We start from the raw sequence: 19,051 nt of genomic DNA on the forward strand, positions 1-19,051 counted from the left end.
TTTAAATTTTTCAATCTTAGTAGTAAAGGTTACAGCCATACACTACGATTCTTGATCACTTTTTACATTAACACTTTCTATTCACTTTTATGTTATTTTTGAGGTCTCACTATTTATTTTTCGTTGTTTTTTTGTTGTTTTTCTTTTTCTATTATTCACCGTTTGTATTTAATCCACACACATTCACACTATTGTCACTGTTCACGTTTAGTATTCTCTGGCCGCTAACAGGTTAGTGGCAGACTTATGACATTTTTTCACTTATTTTCACCTTTAAGGAAAGATGTTGACCACCTGGTGGGTATTATACGCCCCGCTGGTCACTTCAATTAAAAATTCAATCCTTTTAATTTTTATCTTATGAATTAATTATTTATGACCTATTAAATAGTTTACAAGTATAATAAGAACCTGATTATGGGGCTCCTAGCATAGGGGTATCGGGTATACTCATACCCCAACCCCTAGTGCGGCGTCTTAAAATATAAATAAAATAATATTGACTATGCTAAATAAAAATACCTAATCTTTGATATTCATTGTTCCTGATGGGAACAAGAGGGGGAACGTCTTAATTTAGGGTTTCCCCTCTTTCCTTTTTTCCTGTTTCCCTCCTAGGCGTTCCCATAAAAGTCTGCTTCCCCCTCCCTCCTTCATCGGTTTCTCCGACACATTAATAGCTCATAACCATTATTTCCAGGTGCATCCATCCATGTGTTTCCTTTTCTGTGGGGCCTCACGACCCTGACGACCTGTAAGCCTCGCGTTCCAGTGGTCGCCCCTAGGGCGGTAGGTGTGGACAACTCTGCAGCGGAGTCCGGGATCACCTTTGAGGAATACTGCTGGTTTTTAAAGAAAGTCTCTGGTCTAAGTGAACTTGTTTGGCGGATAGTGTAAATATTTGGTATCCTTAACCACTTGAGCCCCGGACCATTATGCTGCCTAAGGACCAGAGGTCTTTTTCCAATTTGGCACTGCGTCGCTTTAACTGCTAATTGCGCGGTCATGCAATGCTGTACCCAAACGAAATTTGCGTCCTTTTCTTCCCACAAATAGAGCTTTCTTTTGATGGTATTTAATCACCTCTGCCGTTTTTATTTTTTGCGCTATAAACGGAAAAAGACCGAAAATTTTGAAAAAAAATGATATTTTCTACTTTTTGTTATAAAAAAAATCCAATAAACTCAATTTTAGTCATACATTTAGGCCAAAATTTATTCGGCCACATGTCTTTGGTAAAAAAAAAGTTAATAAGCGTATATTTATTGGTTTGCGCAAAAGTTATAGCGTCTACAAACTAGGGTACATTTTCTGGAATTTACACAGCTTTTAGTTTATGACTGCCTATGTCATTTCATGAGGTGCTAAAATGGCAGGGCAGTACAAAACCCCCCCAAATGACCCCATTTTGGAAAGTAGACACCCCAAGGAAATTGCTGAGAGGCATGTAGAACCCATTGAATATTTATTTTTTTTGTCCCAAGTGATTGAATAATGACAAAAAAAAAAAAAAAAAAAAATATTTACAAAAAGTTGTCACTAAATGATATATTGCTCACACAGGCCATGGGCCTATGTGGAATTGCACCCCAAAATACATTCTGCTGCTTCTCCTGAGTATGGGGATACCACATGTGTGGGACTTTTTGGGAGCCTAGCCACGTACGGGGCCCCGAAAACCAATCACCGCCTTCAGGATTTCTAAGGGCATAAATTTTTGATTTCATTCCTCACTACCTATCACAGTTTTGAAGGCCATAAAATGCCCAGATGGCACAAAACCCCCCCAAATGACCCCATTTTGGAAAGTAGACACTCCAAGCTATTTGCTGAGAGGCATGTTGAGTCCATGGAATACTTTCTTTTTTGACACAAGTTGCGGGAAAGTGACAATTTTTTTTTTTTTTGCACAAAGTTGTCACTAAATGATATATTTCTCACACAGGCCATGGGCATATGTGGAATTGCACCCCAAAATACATTTAGCTGCTTCTCCTGAGTATGGGGATACCACATGTGTGGGACTTTTTGGGAGCCTAGCCGCATACGGGGCCCCGAAAACCAAGCACCGCCTTCAGGATTTCTAAGGGCATAATGTTGTGATTTGACTCCTCACTACCTATCACAGTTTTGAAGGCCATAAAATGCCAAGATGGCACAAAACCCCCCCAAATGACCCCATTTTGGAAAGTAGACACCCCAAACTATTTGCTGAGAGGCATGTTGAGTCCATGGAATATTTTATATTTTGACACAAGTTGCGGGAAAGTAACACTTTTTTTTTGCACAAAGTTGTCACTAAATGATATATTGCTCAAACATGCCATGGGCATATGTGGAATTACACCCCAAAATACATTCTGCTGCTTCTCCTGAGTATGGGGATACCACATGTTTAGGACTTTTTGGGAGCCTAGCCGCGTACGGGGCCCCGAAAACCAATCACCGCCTTCAGGATTTCTAAGGGCATAAATTTTTGATTTCATTCCTCACTACCTATCACAGTTTTGAAGGCCATAAAATGCCCAGATGGCACAAAACCCCCCCAAATGACCCCATTTTGGAAAGTAGACACTCCAAGCTATTTGCTGAGAGGCATGTTGAGTCCATGGAATACTTTCTTTTTTGACACAAGTTGCGGGAAAGTGACAATTTTTTTTTTTTTTGCACAAAGTTGTCACTAAATGATATATTTCTCACACAGGCCATGGGCATATGTGGAATTGCACCCCAAAATACATTTAGCTGCTTCTCCTGAGTATGGGGATACCACATGTGTGGGACTTTTTGGGAGCCTAGCCGCATACGGGGCCCCGAAAACCAAGCACCGCCTTCAGGATTTCTAAGGGCATAATGTTGTGATTTGACTCCTCACTACCTATCACAGTTTTGAAGGCCATAAAATGCCAAGATGGCACAAAACCCCCCCAAATGACCCCATTTTGGAAAGTAGACACCCCAAACTATTTGCTGAGAGGCATGTTGAGTCCATGGAATATTTTATTTTTTGACACAAGTTGCGGGAAAGTGACAATTTTTTTTTTTTTTTTTTTTTTTTTTGCACAAAGTTGTCACTAAATGATATATTGCTCAAACATGCCATGGGCATATGTGGAATTACACCCCAAAATATATTCTGCTGCTTCTCCTGAGTATGGGGATACCACATGTGTGGGACTTTTTGGGAGCCTAGCCGCATACGGGGCCCCGAAAACCAAGCACCGGCTTCAGGATTTCTAAGGGCGTTAAGTTGTGATTCCACTCCTCACTACCTATCACAGTTTTGAAGGCCATAAAATGCCAAGATGGCAAACCCCCCCCCCAAATGACCCCATTTTGGAAAGTAGACACCCCAAGCTATTTGCTGAGAGGCATGGTGAGTATTTTGCAGCTCTCATTTGTTTTTGAAAATGAAGAAAGACAAGAAAAATGTATTTTTTTTTTTTTTTTTTCAATTTTCGAAAGTTTGTGACAAAAAGTGAGGTCTGCAAAATACTCACTATACCTCTCAGCAAATAGCTTGGGGTGTCTACTTTCCAAAATGGGGTCATTTGGGGGGGTTTGTGCCATCTGGGCATTCCATGGCCTCCGAAACTGTGCTAGGCAGTGAAGAGTGAAATCAAAAATTTACGCCCTTAGAAAGCCTGAAGGCGGGGCTTGGTTTTCGGGGTCCCGTGCGCGGCTAGGCTCCCAAAAAGTCCCACACATGTGGTATCCCCATACTCAGGAGAAGCAACAGAATGTATTTTGGGGTATAATTTCACATATTCCCATGGCATGTTTGAGCAATATATCATTTAGTGACATCTTTGTGCAAAAAAAAAAAAAAAAAAAAAAGATTTGTCTCTTTCCCGCAACTTGTGTCACAATATAAAATATTCCATGGACTCGACATGCCTCTCAGCAAATAGCTTGGGGTGTCTACTTTCCAAAATGGGGTCATTTGGGGGGGGTTTGAACTGTCCTGGCATTTTATGCACAACATTTAGAAGCTTATGTCACACATCACCCACTCTTCTAACCACTTGAAGACAAAGCCCTTTCTGACACTTTTTGATTACATGAAAAAAATAATTTTTTTTTGCAAGAAAATTACTTTGAACCCCCAAACATTATATATTTTTTTTAAAGCAAATGCCCTACAGATTAAAATGGTGGGTGTTTCATATTTTTTTTTCACACAGTATTTGCGCAGCGATTTTTCAAACGCATTTTTTGGGGAAAAAACACACTTTTTAAAATTTTAATGCACTAAAACACACTATATTGCCCAAATGTTTGATGAAATAAAAAAGATGATCTTAGGCCGAGTACATGGATACCAAACATGACATGTTTTAAAATTGCGCACAAACGCGCAGCGGCGACAAAATAAATACATTTTTAAAAGCCTTTAAAAGCCTTTACAGGTTACCACTTTAGATTTACAGAGGAGGTCTACTGCTAAAATTACTGCCCTCGTTCTGTCCTTCGCGGTGATACCTCACATGCATGGTGCAATTGCTGTTTACATTTGACGCCAGACCGACGCTTGCGTTCGCCTTTGCGCGAGAGCAGGGGGGGACAGGGGTGCTTTTTTTTTTTTTTTTTTTTTTCTTTATTATTTTTTTGCTTTTTTATCTTATTTTTAAACTGTTCCTTTCATTTTTATTTTTTTTTAATTAATTTTATTGTTATCTCAGGGAATGTAAATATCCCCTATGATAGCAATAGGTAGTGACAGGTACTCTTTTTTTAAAAAATTGGGCTCTATTAGACCCTAGATCTCTCCTCTGCCCTCAAAGCATCTGACCACACCAAGATCGGTGTGATAAAATGCTTTCCCAATTTCCCAATGGCGCTGTTTACATTCGGCGAAATCTAAGTCATGAAATGCTCGTAGCTTCCGGTTTCTTAGGCCATAGAGATGTTTGGAGCCATTCTGGTCTCTGATCAGCTCTATGGTCAGCTGGCTGAATCACCGGCTGCATTTTCAGGTTCCCTGTTGGGACAGGAAAGCCAGAGAAAAACATGGAAGACGGTGGGGGAGGGGGGGCATTCCCTCCCACTGCTTGCAAAAGCAGTCTAGAGGCTAATTAGCCGCTAGGATTGCTTTTACATGAAAGCCGACCACTGGCTGAAAAGAATGATACCAAGATGATACCTAAACCTGCAGGCATCATTCTGGTATAACCACTCAAAGTCCAGCAATATACCAGTACGTTGCTGGTCCTTGTTAGGCATATATTGTAAACTTTTTTTTCATGCAGCCTGTGGGCTGAACGAAAAAAAGATATTGATCGGTGGGTATGCCCACCATTAGAATACCTCCCTTCATCCACCCACTTCTAATGATGGGCATACATGCACCATTTATATATGCCGAAGCATGGGGGCATCCTCCCGCAAAAGGCAGGAGCAAATTGCTCCTCCACCCACTGCTGCCCCCACGCTTCGGCATATATGCTGAAGTATGTAACTGTGGTGGTGAAATCACCTCCGACAGCGTTGGAGTCACGGCTTTATATATCGTGGGAGCAAACGCTGTTGCTGTCAAGATAAATAAATCTGCGCTGCAACTGAATGGCGTACCTGCTAAGCAAATGATGGTTAACAATAAAACAAAGCAACATTACAGTATAACAGTAAGACTTACCATACCTGCAAAGCAAATACAAAAAAAAAATAGTAAAAAATAAAACATTTAACGCAACCTGTGCCTAAAATATATATATGCCGAAGCATGGGGGCATCCTCCCGCAAAAGGCAGGAGCAAATCGCTCCTCCACCCACTTCTGCCCCCACGCTTCGGCATATATGCTGAAGTATGTAACTGTGGTGGTGAAATCACCTCCGACAGCGTTGGAGTCACGGCTTTATATATCGTGGGAGCAAACGCTGTTGCTGTCAAGATAAATAAATCCGCGCTGCAACTGAATGGCGTACCTGCTAAGCAAATGATGGTTAACAATAAAACAAAGCAACATTACAGTATAACAGTAAGACTTACCATACCTGCAAAGCAAATACAAAAAAAAAAATAGTAAAAAATAAAACATTTAACGCAACCTGTGCCTAAAATATATATATGCCGAAGCATGGGGGCATCCTCCCGCAAAAGGCAGGAGCGAATCGCTCCTCCACCCACTTCTGCCCCCACGCTTCGGCATATATGCTGAAGTATGTAACTGTGGTGGTGAAATCACCTCCGACAGCGTTGGAGTCACGGCTTTATATATCGTGGGAGCAAACGCTGTTGCTGTCAAGATAAATAAATCCGCGCTGCAACTGAATGGCGTACCTGAAAACAATAAAATGGTTACCAACAAAACACAGTAAACGGTAAAGTATGAAAAATCTGAAAAGGAAACATGGTAAAACATAATAACAATAAAACATTGCAGAATAGAATAGAGTAAAAAAGAGAAGAACAATAGAGAGAGAATAGAGAGAGAGAGAACAATAAAACAACAACTATTTTTGGTTTTTTTATTTTATATTTTTTTTTGTTTTTATTTTTTTTAATTTTTTTTTATTTTTTTTTTTACACTTTTTTTTAGTAACTTTTAACTTTTGTAACTTTTGTTCCAGGTTTGGGTCTCTCAAAATGCAATGGCATCTTGGGAGACCCTGTGTTAGTGTGCCTAGTCTGTGCAGTGCTGAACCCTACGCTAATACTCAACTAATGTATGGTAGCGTTCAAAGCATTCACCCATGCAAAGACCAGGATCACTTCTGCTGAATGCTGCCCACTGGGAAGTAAAGGGTCATGCTTGAAAGTCCTGCCTACAACTGTGGTCATTAAGCTTAACGTCAGCCTGTTCTGTAAAAGGTGACACTGGAATTATAAGGAGTTCGGAAGTTCATATCCCCAGCTGACCTGCTACACATCCATGCTTTTTTGCCAAAACACGAGAGTGTGAGGCATTTTGAGTCGGTGAGTTTTGTATTCAAGGGGAGTGGAGGCACTGACACTAAGTGAAGTGGTGGACGTTTTCCAGCTTATCACCTTTCCTGCACGGTGTCCTGTCTATGGACTTCATATGGACTATACTGCCTGATTTCACTTTTGATTTATTTGCCAATTGATATTACTGGGTGTATGATACACTTTAATATACACTGTTAGGTTCTTTTGATATTCACTGGTTTACTGTATACTGAAAATTGTTTATACAGATTACCACATGCAATAATTTTTATATTTTTATTTTATTTTATTTTTTTATTATTTTGGGTATAGATAGATGCACTAGAATCCTGTTTTGGATGGTGATCACTGTCATTTAGCGCCGCTTATATTGCTTCACAGGGGTCGCCTTGGGCTCTTGGAATCAATAGGAAGTTTTTTGCACTGATTATTTAATAAGTGGCAGCTTTGGTTTTATCTTATTTTATTTCATTTATGAGTTCATTTCACACAGGTGTTTCATACACAGTGTCAGTTTACACCTTTCATAGGGGGTCACACCCCTTCATCTGGCATCGAGCGCAGTGGTGAGAACTCAAGAAGGGCGCGTTGGTTCGAGTTTTCAATTTTTGACAAAGACCAGGATTGCCAGGACAGGAGGGACAATAAGTCCGGGTGTCACGCCTAAATCCGCGCTTGCTGCAGACACGACATCTTTTTTGGGGGGCTCGTTGGGTAGGGGTACTCGGGATGGCATAAATAAAATGCCGCTCATGCAGCCGGCTTACTGCATTTGGTTGGGGAAGGTGAGGTAGAGCACCGTCTGGAAACAGAAGGGCTCTGACGATCTCTTCCTGGAATTTAAGGAAGGATCCAGTCTGTCCTGAAGCTCTGTATAGCACATGAGCATTCAGCAAAGCCAATTGAAATAAGTATACAGACACTTTTTTGTACCAGCGTCTGGCCTTACGGGCAACTAAGTACGGCGCCAACAACTGGTCGTTGAGGTCCACCCCTCCCATATTAAGGTTGTATTCTTGGACACAGAGGGGTTTCTCCACAACACCAGTCGCCGTAGAAATTTGGGTCATCGTGTCTGCATGAAGGGAGGTGAGAACGAAAACATTCTTCTTATCCCTCCACTTCATAGCGAGCAAATTATTATACTTCAAGCAGGCTCTCTCCCCCAGCCTAAGACGGGAATCTACAAGCCGCTGGGGAAAGCCCCGGCGATTAGGTCGCACGGTGCCACATGCTCCAATCTGCTGATCAAACAAGTGACTAAAAAGTGGCACGCTCGTATAATAATTGTCCACGTACAAGTGGTACCCCTTTCCGAATAAGGGTGACACCAAGTCCCACACTATCTTGCCAGCGCTTCCTATGTAGTCAGGGCAGTTGATCGGCTCTACGTGACTATCTTTGCCCTCGTAAACCATAAATCTACATGTATAGCCTGTGGCCCTGTCACAGAGCTTATACATCTTGACCCCGTATCTGGCACGCTTGCTGGGAAGGTACTGTTTGAAGGACAAGCGGCCAGAAAACTTAATCAGGGACTCATCAACGCAGACAACTTGATGGGGGGTAAACAAGTCTGCAAAACGTTGGTTGAAGTGGTTTACGAGGGGCCGAATTTTGTAGAGCCGATCGTATGCAGGGTCTCCACGAGGACGACAGAGTTCATTGTCGTTGAAGTGCATGAACCGCAAAATCTGCTCGTATCGTGCCCTGGTCATGGAAGCAGAGAACAAGGGTGAATGGTAAATTGGGTCAGTGGACCAATATGACCGCAACTTACTCTTTTTATTCAACCCCATGAGGAGGGAAAGGCCCAGAAAGGTCTTAAATTCGGAGACCGTAATTGGTCTCCAATCTCTGGCAAGGGAGGACTGGGGATTAGCGGCGATGTGTTGACCAGCGTACAAATTGCTTTGGTCCACAATAGATCTATAGAGATCTTCGGTGAAAAACAGTGAATAAAAATCCAGTGGCATAAAGTCAACTGTTTCCACCTGAATTCCGGGTTGGCCAGTGAAAGGGGGAAGTACGGGTGCTGCAGAAGTGGAAGGTTCCCAATTCGGATTGGCCAATGCAGCAGGAAGGGCACTATGGGCACGACGGGCCTGTCTTTGTCTTCTTGGTGGCAGCGGGACACTACTACTGCTTGCCACCTCGCCAGCTTGAACTGCACTTATGGGACTCGCCACGTCACCACGTGATACTGCAGTGCTGGATGTACGACCAGGGTGTACTAGGCCGCTGGTGCTTGCCAGTTCACCAGAAGGAATAGCGGCGCTAGTACTGCTCTGCTCCATACGAGAGCCCTGCGGTTCTTGCACTTCAAGGACAGCATAAGTTCGGGGTCTGGTACGCCTGACTCTAGCAGGGACCACAACTCTGTCGTCAGAGCTATCTGTCATGGAGCCGCTGTCCTCTACAGGTTCGTATTCTGAGCCTGAACTTGACAGATGAGTGACTTCCTCTTCACTATCTGTCATGCTCAGAATCCTGTAGGCCTCTTCACTAGTGTACCTTGGATTTGCCATTTTGGCCTCTAAATTTAGGGGTACACTAGTGAGACTCACAGGCAAAAAAGCTCCTGACTGTTGGCGACTGTATCAAAACGCTACCAAAAAACTGTTAGCGATCGCAGGGATCAGGCCTGACTCTGCGACCGCTGCAGTTATGTGTGCTTAGTGTTTTGTAAGTGTCAGTAATCGATCGATACTGCACTTGGGTGGGCTGGGCAGGGCTGGGCCGAGGAGCAAAACGCAGGTGCTAGCAGGTATCTGGGCTGATCCCGCTAACACTGCGTTTCAGGGAACCCTAAACTGCTGGGGAGTATAGATCTGATCGGATCAGATATTGATCCGTTCAGATACTATAGCACTAAGGGAGGTGTATGCTGCGTGCGTGGGTTTTAGCGGTACTGGCGCTAACCTGACGCTGCCTGGGGCGACGCAGACCTTATCTGATCCTAAAAACTTAACTTCTATCACCGCCGGGCAATTAGGGGGTTAAACCTTTATAGGGTAATAAACGGCGGGTGCCCTAAAACTTTAATAAACTGTAATAAACTACAAAAAACAAACTAGCTAACCAGCGTCACCCGTAACACTTATACGGTGATCGCTGGTGAAAGGGTTAACTAGGGGGCAATCAGGGGGTTAAAACCTTTAGCAGGTAGTATATGGGGGTCCCTGTCGCTATAAAACACTGACAGCGAACCTATATACTTACCTCCCTAACTAGCGTCACCTGTGTCACTAATACAGCGATCAGAAAAACGATCGCTTAGCGACACTGGTGACGGGGGGTAATCAAGGGGTTAACTTTTATTAGGGGGGGTTAGGGGGGTACCCTGGACCTAAGGGGGGGTACCCTAGACCTAAAGGGGGCTAACCTAACTGCCCTAACACTTCTAACTGACACAAACTGACACCAATGCAAAAAAAAAAAAAAATGCTATTGGTGTCAGAGTGACAGGGGGTACAGGGGGGTGATCGGGGGTGATCGGGGGTGACAGGGGGGTGACAAGTGTGCCTGGCGTGTTCTACTGAATGTGTAGTGTTGTGCAGACTTACTTGGATGTCTTCTCTCCTCGGCGCGGCGACGAAAAGACCGCTCGAGGAGAGATTACATCACTTCCTTTCCCTCTGTTTACATTACAGAGGGAAAGGAAGCATTTTTATTCGCCGGGAGCGATCGGGAGGGGGTGGCCAACAATGGATGGCCTCCCCCTCACCTCTCATCGCCCGGGAACAAATGGCGACCGCCTCGGGCACCGGGGGGGGGACCGATCGGACCCCCCACAAGCGGAAGGCAAATCACGTACCCTGTACGTGATTTTGCCTGTCCGTGCCACCTTGCCGATGTACATCGGCGTGAGGCGGTCGTCAAGTGGTTAATGATGCATATTATAATATACCTGTATTGAATATTAACCACAATTGTTTTTGAATATTAAAAATTATGCGTTTGATGTATCAACAGAAATGTAAGAACCCCCTGAAGAAGACCATGACCCCTAAGGTCAAAATGCATTGGGGCATTTCCATACATTAAATGATGTTATAGTTTATTATAGGGAACCACTGTATGATACTTCTATCACAACACGGCAAATTGTGTTATGATGAATGTTATTTTTAAGCCTACTCTGTTTCGCTTTATGTACACCAGAGCTCATATTTTAATTCCTGTATTTAATTATGTCTAATCACCTTTTTGATAATAAAACCCATAATTTTTATGTAAGATTTTGTCCCTCGTTGCTGCTAAAAAACCCCATGGGGAATTTTAGGAACCTTTTTCAATTCAATTCAATTACATGTAGCTTGGAGCCGGGAATATACTATTAGCTTCACCAGGCCAGAGGGTCTTGACCTGTTCTGGGAGCGATATGAGGCTCTGTGCAGGTCAGGACACGAATGGGAAGGTCTGGCCCCAGTTGCAGTTTCACAAAGGTCAACAGTGAAAAAGATCACAATTATTCTCACTAATGAGAGTGTTCCTGCTCGGGATCTGGAGGTCTGGTTAAAGAATTATGGTGAGGTTTTGACTAAGCCTGATAAAATACTTGATGAACATAACATCTGGACTGGGGTTGGTCGGTTACAGTCAGGTTGGCCAGGGATGGGAATGGTGTCCATCACCTGCCCTCCTCAGCTTTTATAGGGAGGGATGGGATGACCATTTTCTACTCTGGTCAGCCGAAGCTGTGTCACCGCTGTGGAGAAAAGGGGCATTTGAGCTCCTCTTGTTCAGCCTTGATTTGTTCAGTGTGTCGGGTCAGGGTCATATGGCAAAGGACTGCACCCAGATGATCACGTGCAACCTGTGCCTGCGCCTTGGACACTCCTATAGCAGATGTCCTGAAGCCTGGCATAATATGAAGGAGGTAATAGATGACTTGTTAACGCTGGACAGGTTGGAGGCCTCTGGTGTACCATCCTCCTCTGCGGTGACCGACTCCCCTGGTCCTGTTCAGGATCCCTCTCCAGTTCCTGTGGCCACCCCTCCTGTGTCTGTAAGTATTCCTTCTGTATTTGTCTCTGTGTCCCCTCAGCCTACTGTACCCTCTCCTCTTGTGTCAGAACCTTCCAAGTCTGTGCCCCCCGAGTCAGTTACCCCCAGGAGTCTACCCCTCCTAAGTCTTAATTAAAGAAAGCCCCCCCCCCACCAGGAGTGGTAGAGAATATCAAAAGGGGTGCTGCTTCTTCCTTTGTAAAGAAGTCTTCTCCGAAGACTTCAAAGAAAAAAAAAAAGGAATGAGGGCATCTCTGAAGCTGACCTGCAGTACCTGGAGGAGAGAAGGAAGGTTGGGCGGCAGAAGAGGCAGGCGTCAGGAAGCTCCAGTGCCTGTCTCCAACCGTCAAAGGTCCTCTAAGTGGGATATTTCCTCATCTGGGGCTTCTTCGGAGCAAAGTTCCGATTCTGAAATGGAGTTTAAGGTGGCCTCAAGAAAGAGAGAGGCTTCTGGTGATGAGCAGCAGAGGGGAGTTAAGAAGCAATCCACCCAGTAACCGCAACGGCGGTTCCCCCTTCGTTAAAAGTGGTGACAATAAATGTCGCCAGCATTAAGTCAGTAAGAGCTCGTTCTATGGCCTTCTTTTTGTTCAGCCAATTAGATGCTGAAATTTTATTTTTTGCAAGAGACTAGGATCACCTCCTTGGCAGATATTCATATGGCCAAGAGAGAGTGGAGGTATGGTCCATCTTACTGCTCTCTTGCGGCCGAGCCTTACGGCGGTGTGGCAGTGTTGTTTAAAACCGGCAATGGTAACTGTCCGGCGGGTTATTGAGGTGGAGATTGGGAGATGTATGGTCTTAGACGTCCTTGTGGGAGGGCAGGACCTGTGCCTAATTAATGTCTATGGGCTGCACACAAAGTGGGACAGGAAATGCCTTTTTACAAGGATCTAACCATTTCTCTTTACATCCCGGCAAGTGGTCTTTGGAGGTGACTTTAATACAGTAACTAGGCCCAAGGACAGGCAGGACTTCAAGAACAGGCTGGGATATGATAGCGTTTTTTTAAATAGCATGGTTAGGGATGCTGGTCTTGTGGATGTGCATATTAAGCACCTCCCGGATGACACCGGGTTCACCTTTCATCGAGGTAATAGTCAGAGTAGGATAGATAGGTTTTTTTTTAAGGAGACCTCTGCTTTCTAGCCCCCAGTGGTGCAGGCAGTAGAGTTCTCTGATCACTGTATGCTATTTGTGGTCCTGAATGCTTCAGACACCCCTCAGAGGGGTAAGGGCATCTGGAGATTGAATTTGACTCTACTCAAGGAAGAACATGCTAGACAATCCTTTGAGGAATCCTTCCAGGCACAGGTGACCATCCTGGACTTTTATAGCAGCAAGGCTGATTGGTGGGAGCTGACCAAAAAGAGGATCGCTGGACTCTTCAGGGGCCTAGCCAATAGAAAACAGTTTAATAAATACATGACCTACCAACGTTTACGGAGGAAGCTGGATATTCTTGTCTCGAGAGGAGATCCTGGGGCAATCTCTGAAGTGAAACTCCTTCTCAGGAAGTGTCAATATGACCGGCATGCCTCTTTGGTTCTGGAGAGGGACTATGGGAAGTACCAATCGCCTGACCCTTACCAGAACTGCAAACAAGGTGCAGCTGTTAAAATGGTCGTTGGCCTTAGGGATAGTACAGGTTCCTTGACAAAGTCCAGGTCAGGGATCCTGAAGGTCGTGGGGTACTTTTATGTTGACCTTCTTGGGAGGAAAGAGCTTGACCGTCGCAGGATGGAAAGCTTTTTGGACTCTACTCCAGGTCTAAATGATGAAGATGTCCCATTGATGAATTTGACAGAGGAGATCACAGTTGAAGAGGTGATGAGGGCAATTGAAAAGCTTGCCATCAAAAAGTTACCTGGACCGAATGGCTTGACTGCTGAGTTTTACAAAGATTTTAAGTCTATTCTGGCCCCACATTTGGTAGAGGTTTTTAACAGTTGCCTTGCTGAGGGGGTGCTTCCCCTTTTATGAGGCACTCGGCTGTGATTCTTCTTTCAAAAGGTAAAGATCCTTTGATAATTGAGAATTGGCACCCCATCAGCCTTCTCAATGTCGATAGAAAGGTGCTGGCAAAGATATTTTTCTGGCGATTATCGTCCGTAGCAGAGTCTTTGCTTTCTCACCATTAGCACTGTTCGGTCCAGGGTAGGAGCACCTTCACCGTGGTTTTAGCTGTCCGGGTAGCCTTGGTGCGGTGCAGGGCTGCAGGCTGGGGAAAGTATTTACTGATATTGGATCAGGCAAAGGCTTTTGATCGTGTTAACCATGAGTACCTGTGGTTGCTCCTTAGTAAGTATGGTCAGCTGGGTGGTTTTGTCAATTGGTTGAAAGTCTTGTATAAGGGGGCAGAGAGCTTTCCTCTTGTTAATGGTTGGGTTGGGCAGTCCTTTGAGGTTGGCTCTGGAGTGTGTCAGGGTTGTCCCCTGAGTCCCCTGCTCTATGTGTTTGCAATCAACCCCTTCATCAGGAGACTAGAGAGCGGCATGTTGTGTGAGGTACCAGTGGGGCTCCCAGGTTGTTGCCTATGCGAACGATGTGTCGGTAATTGTCACTGGGACCGATGAAGAAGAGGAGGTGGTATCTCTGACATCACGTTACTCTGAAGCATCGGCTCCAAGATCAATCAGGAAAAGAGTAACATTTTCTGGATGGGAAAGGAAGGTGAGGGGTTTCCAGTGCCCCAGGAAAAAATTAAGATACTAGGTATTGAATTCGGACCCGGCGATTATGGTCTCAAAAACTGGGAAGGCAGACTGGAAATTGCCAATACTAAGGTGGTCAGCTGGAAGAGATGGAAGTTATCTCTGAGGGAAAGGGTTGATCTGATTAAGACTTACCTGATTCCAATCTTGTATGTCAGCTTTGTCTGCATCTTGCTAGTGTCTCTCTATGCTAGGGTCAGTAGTGTGTTCTTCCAGATGCTGTGGGGGAACAGACTGAACCCCATCAAGAGGAATGTCACCTATCTATCCAGGACGGAGGGTGGCTTAGGTATGGTCAACCCAGTTCTTTTCTTTTTTCTGCTTTTTCTCAAGTTTAACATTGGTAATATGCTTGCAGTGGAACCTCCTGGATGGGTAGGCATATTTAGATCTTGGTTTAGGCCTTTTCTGCGACTTTGGGAAGAAGGTGGCCAAGTGAAGAATCTCAGGGGTCATCGTGGTCAGCTACCAGCCTATGTCACTCCGTGCCTGAAGTTACTACGGCAGTAGCGATTGTCGGCTGAAGATATCAGATCGGTTCCGAGGAAAGTCCTTATGCGTCGAGTCTTGAGCGAAGTCTTTCATGACCCACTGGCCTTAAGGGATTGCCCAGGCCCAGTTTTGAGGGCAGGGTTAAGACTGATTAATTTGGATAGAGTCCCCCTTAAATTTAGGGATCTGGCCTGGTTATGCTTCCATGGGAAGCTCTATGTTTAGGGCAATTTGAAATTCCACAGTGAGATGGATCATAGCTGTCCTTGGGAGGAGTGTGCAGGTGAGGAGGAGACTATGGACCATTTTCTGCTTCATTGCCCTTTTAACATAAAGGTGTACAAACAGGTGGGGCGGACCCTCGGTGTTCCTTTCCTCTCCAGGCTGGGTTATGCTCAGTGGGTGTACGGAGCATTCAATACTGGTGGGGTTTTTTGTTTGGATACACTTTTTCTAGTTAGCCTAGTAGTCCGTTATTTCACCTGGAACGCACGGTGTCAGGTCTGCACTCGGCATAAAATCCTTCCTGTTGAGGTGGTGGTGTATGACATTTTGCATGAGGTGGGGAAGATTTGAGAGCTTGAGAAAGACAAGCAGAGTCAGGGGGCTTGGTTGAAGGCGTGGAGGGGTTTCATGCCTCCCTGACTGCCAGGAGTCTCTTTCCCGGATGTGGCTGTCTGTCTCTTATCAACCTAGATTATTATTTTTTTGATTACATTTTGATAAATGGCTGTGTACATAGGTGATGGGTTGTGCCCCTTAGGCCCTCTCTGCTGCTTTATGTAAATAGTTTACTAAAAATGTTTTGGTAGTGGATTATGTATATATTGTATATATTCTGAACATGGATGTGTATTCCTTGGATTTCTGTTGAAGTTTTGTACTATGGTTTTGTATTTTACTTTTGTATAAAATTGGTTGCTTGATTCTTTTCAATAAAAGATCAATAGTGCCCCATCATTGGTGTCAGTGGGAGGAATAGTGCCCCATCATTGGTATGAGTGGGAGGAATAGTGTCCCATCATTGGTATGAGTGGGAGGAATAGAGCCCCATCTTTGGTGTCAGTGGGAGGAATAGTCAAATTTCTATTGAAAAATAAAAATAAAAACTGCGCTGCAGAGCAAAAAAGGTCAAAGGTAAAAGCTGCACATAAAATACACCAATATCTGTGTATACCATGGAAAATAAAAAATAAATAAAGTGCGCTAATTATATGAGAGCACACACATAGATGTGAATACATGTAGGTGGTAGTAAAAACCACAATCTACTGAGAGCAAGTAAATGACTCCATAAGTGATAGAAATATATAAGTGCCAATCATAAAAACTAAAATAAAAAGGAGAAACAAAAAAATGTGTGTACATGTGAAGTACAATAATGTTAATAGCGTGAAAATCTGAAAATCAAACAAACTCAGTCCATGGGTTCAAACATAAAAAGTTCATCAGTGAAAAAAAGCTTCCATCCACTATACAGCTCAGCAGCAATCAATCCCCCTATGAGTGGATTGACAAAGGAGAGAGATGTGCAGGATGGTGCAGATCCACTGGCGGTGACTCCAATAAGTGAGAAAAGTGATAAAGGTGGACTCTTACCTTCCGTGTTGGACCCCCTCCTTGGCAGGGTCTATCAGGCATGCAGATTTTGCCCTCTGCAGGGACCGTGTGGTGAGAAGATCTCCCCAGCAGCTGTCAGGAATGTTTTCTCCGATCCGGGCTGGTCCAAGTGAAACGCCTGGAGAGGGGGGAAGGAAAGCTCTCTTGCTTCCAGTGTGGCAAAGGAAAAAGCAAAAGAGCGGAGCTCCAATAGTGTAAAAAGTTTCGGAATTTATTGAATAAAAGTACAAACCGCAACGGAGAGTGCACGCTTCGTGAGGTAAAAATACAATTAAAAACAAGCCGGCATATAAGAATCATAATAACCCATGCATAACATGGGGCAATCGTGACGGCTTACAACGTAGCTACGTTGTAAGCCGTCACGATTGCCCCATGTTATGCACGGGTTATTACGATTCTTATATGCCGGCTTGTTTTTAATTGTATTTTTACCTCACGAAGCGTGCACTCTCCGTTGCGGTTTGTACTTTTATTCAATAAATTCCGAAACTTTTTACACTATTGGAGCTCCGCTCTTTTGCTTTTTCCTTTGCCACACTGGAAGCAAGAGAGCTTTCCTTCCCCCCTCTCCAGGCGTTTCACTTGGACCAGCCCGGATCGGAGAAAACATTCCTGACAGCTGCTGGGGAGATCTTCTCACCACACGGTCCCTGCAGAGGGCAAAATCTGCATGCCTGATAGACCCTGCCAAGGAGGGGGTCCAACACGGAGGGTAAGAGTCCACCTTTATCACTTTTCTCACTTATTGGAGTCACCGCCAGTGGATCTGCACCATCCTGCACATCTCTCTCCTTTGTCAATCCACTCATAGGGGGATTGATTGCTGCTGAGCTGTATAGTGGATGGAAGCTTTTTTTCACTGATGAACTTTTTATGTTTGAACCCATGGACTGAGTTTGTTTGATTTTCAGATTTTCACGCTATTAACATTATTGTACTTCACATGTACACACATTTTTTTGTTTCTCCTTTTTATTTTAGTTTTTATGATTGGCACTTATATATTTCTATCACTTATGGAGTCATTTACTTGCTCTCAGTAGATTGTGGTTTTTACTACCACCCACATGTATTCACATCTATGTGTGTACTCTCATATAATTAGCGCACTTTATTTATTTTTTAAGTTTCTATTGAACCAAGTGTTGTTAGAATTCATCTCAGGGAGAGAAGTGAAATCTTTTTGTAGCTGTTGTGTGATGGTGTAAATGTCTCGTCTCTCTATAATGTGCATAGAAAGAGGTTGTGTGATATTCTGCCACCTCTGTGCATGTCTTGTGGTTTTCCTGTGGACTCGTCCCCCGGAAATTACCTAACCACATGATAGTGACCTCTCTAGACATTGTCTATCTGTGTCATTAGCTGTATGAGAGCCCCATTCACCATGAGATCCCAGACTCATCTCCTCCTCCTTTATGTCCTCCTCCAAACCTCTTCTGGTGAGTATAGACATTCTGGGCTTTTTTAGGATTCTGAAGGGGTTGTCCAGTCTTATATACGTTGTATACTTTTATTGATTTGGGCTGTATATCACGGCTGTAACCATGGAGAATATTCTATATAACTGAACCAGCCTAGGGTAGTATTTTATAGCAAATAAAAAGTTTGAAGTTTAAATGAAACCATCATCATTGGCCAGCGCGTGATGACATCACTCCAAAGGAAACCATTATCATTGGCCAGCGTGTGATGACATCACTCCAAAGGCATTTTTTTGCAGAGCAGACATTGCACATTGCTATGTAACAAGTTATCGGCGCAAAATAGTGACAGCTGTATCCATATCAACAGTTATGTACAGAAATAGATTTGGGAAATTGTCATTGATATTAAAAAGACATAAGTCCGTGTAGTGACACTATAAGTGGAGGAGATAAAAAATGCTGTGTAAAGTCCACATTCAGGGCAGCCATCCAATAGGGGTGAAAGCCTTTATCCCAAAAGTACTGTAAAGACAAGAGAGAGGAGGCGCCTCTGGGTGCAGACGTTTAAAACCATTTATTAAAAAGTAGCAACAGCTAGTAATACACTCACATTTATGTGGTGAATATCAAACAAAGCAATGTCCCAGGTCAATCAAGGGGGTCCGTGGAGTCATCTCTCTCGGCTGGTAGATGTAGGGGGTCTGTGCAGTCTCAAAACGCTGGATGTCCTCGGCCGAACAGCGGAGACAGGCACCAGAACGAGGCTTGGGTAACAGCCGATCCTGTCGAGGGATGATGAGGTCACACGATATGCGACGCGTTTCCTGAGCTGGCACGCCGTGAGTGGTGTGACGGCGGCGCTCCTTCGTCAAGCTGAT

The 19,051-nt window shown here is 44.1% G+C and overlaps 1 protein-coding gene across 1 annotated transcript in view; it reads left to right on the forward strand.

Annotated features, from left to right (window-relative positions):
• The first annotated feature begins 17,941 nt into the window (after nucleotides 1-17,941).
• LOC141130162 (uncharacterized) overlaps nucleotides 17,942-19,051 on the forward strand; it is a 35,564-nt gene continuing 34,454 nt past the window's right edge. The window contains exon 1 of the mRNA XM_073618109.1: nucleotides 17,942-18,188. Coding sequence (XP_073474210.1) covers nucleotides 18,116-18,188 — 73 coding nt within the window. The 5' untranslated portion in view covers nucleotides 17,942-18,115. The remainder of the gene's footprint in view (nucleotides 18,189-19,051) is intronic.

The sequence above is a fragment of the Aquarana catesbeiana genome, linkage group LG02, assembly GCF_042186555.1.
Source record: "Aquarana catesbeiana isolate 2022-GZ linkage group LG02, ASM4218655v1, whole genome shotgun sequence".
NCBI classification, from domain to species: Eukaryota; Metazoa; Chordata; class Amphibia; order Anura; family Ranidae; genus Aquarana; species Aquarana catesbeiana.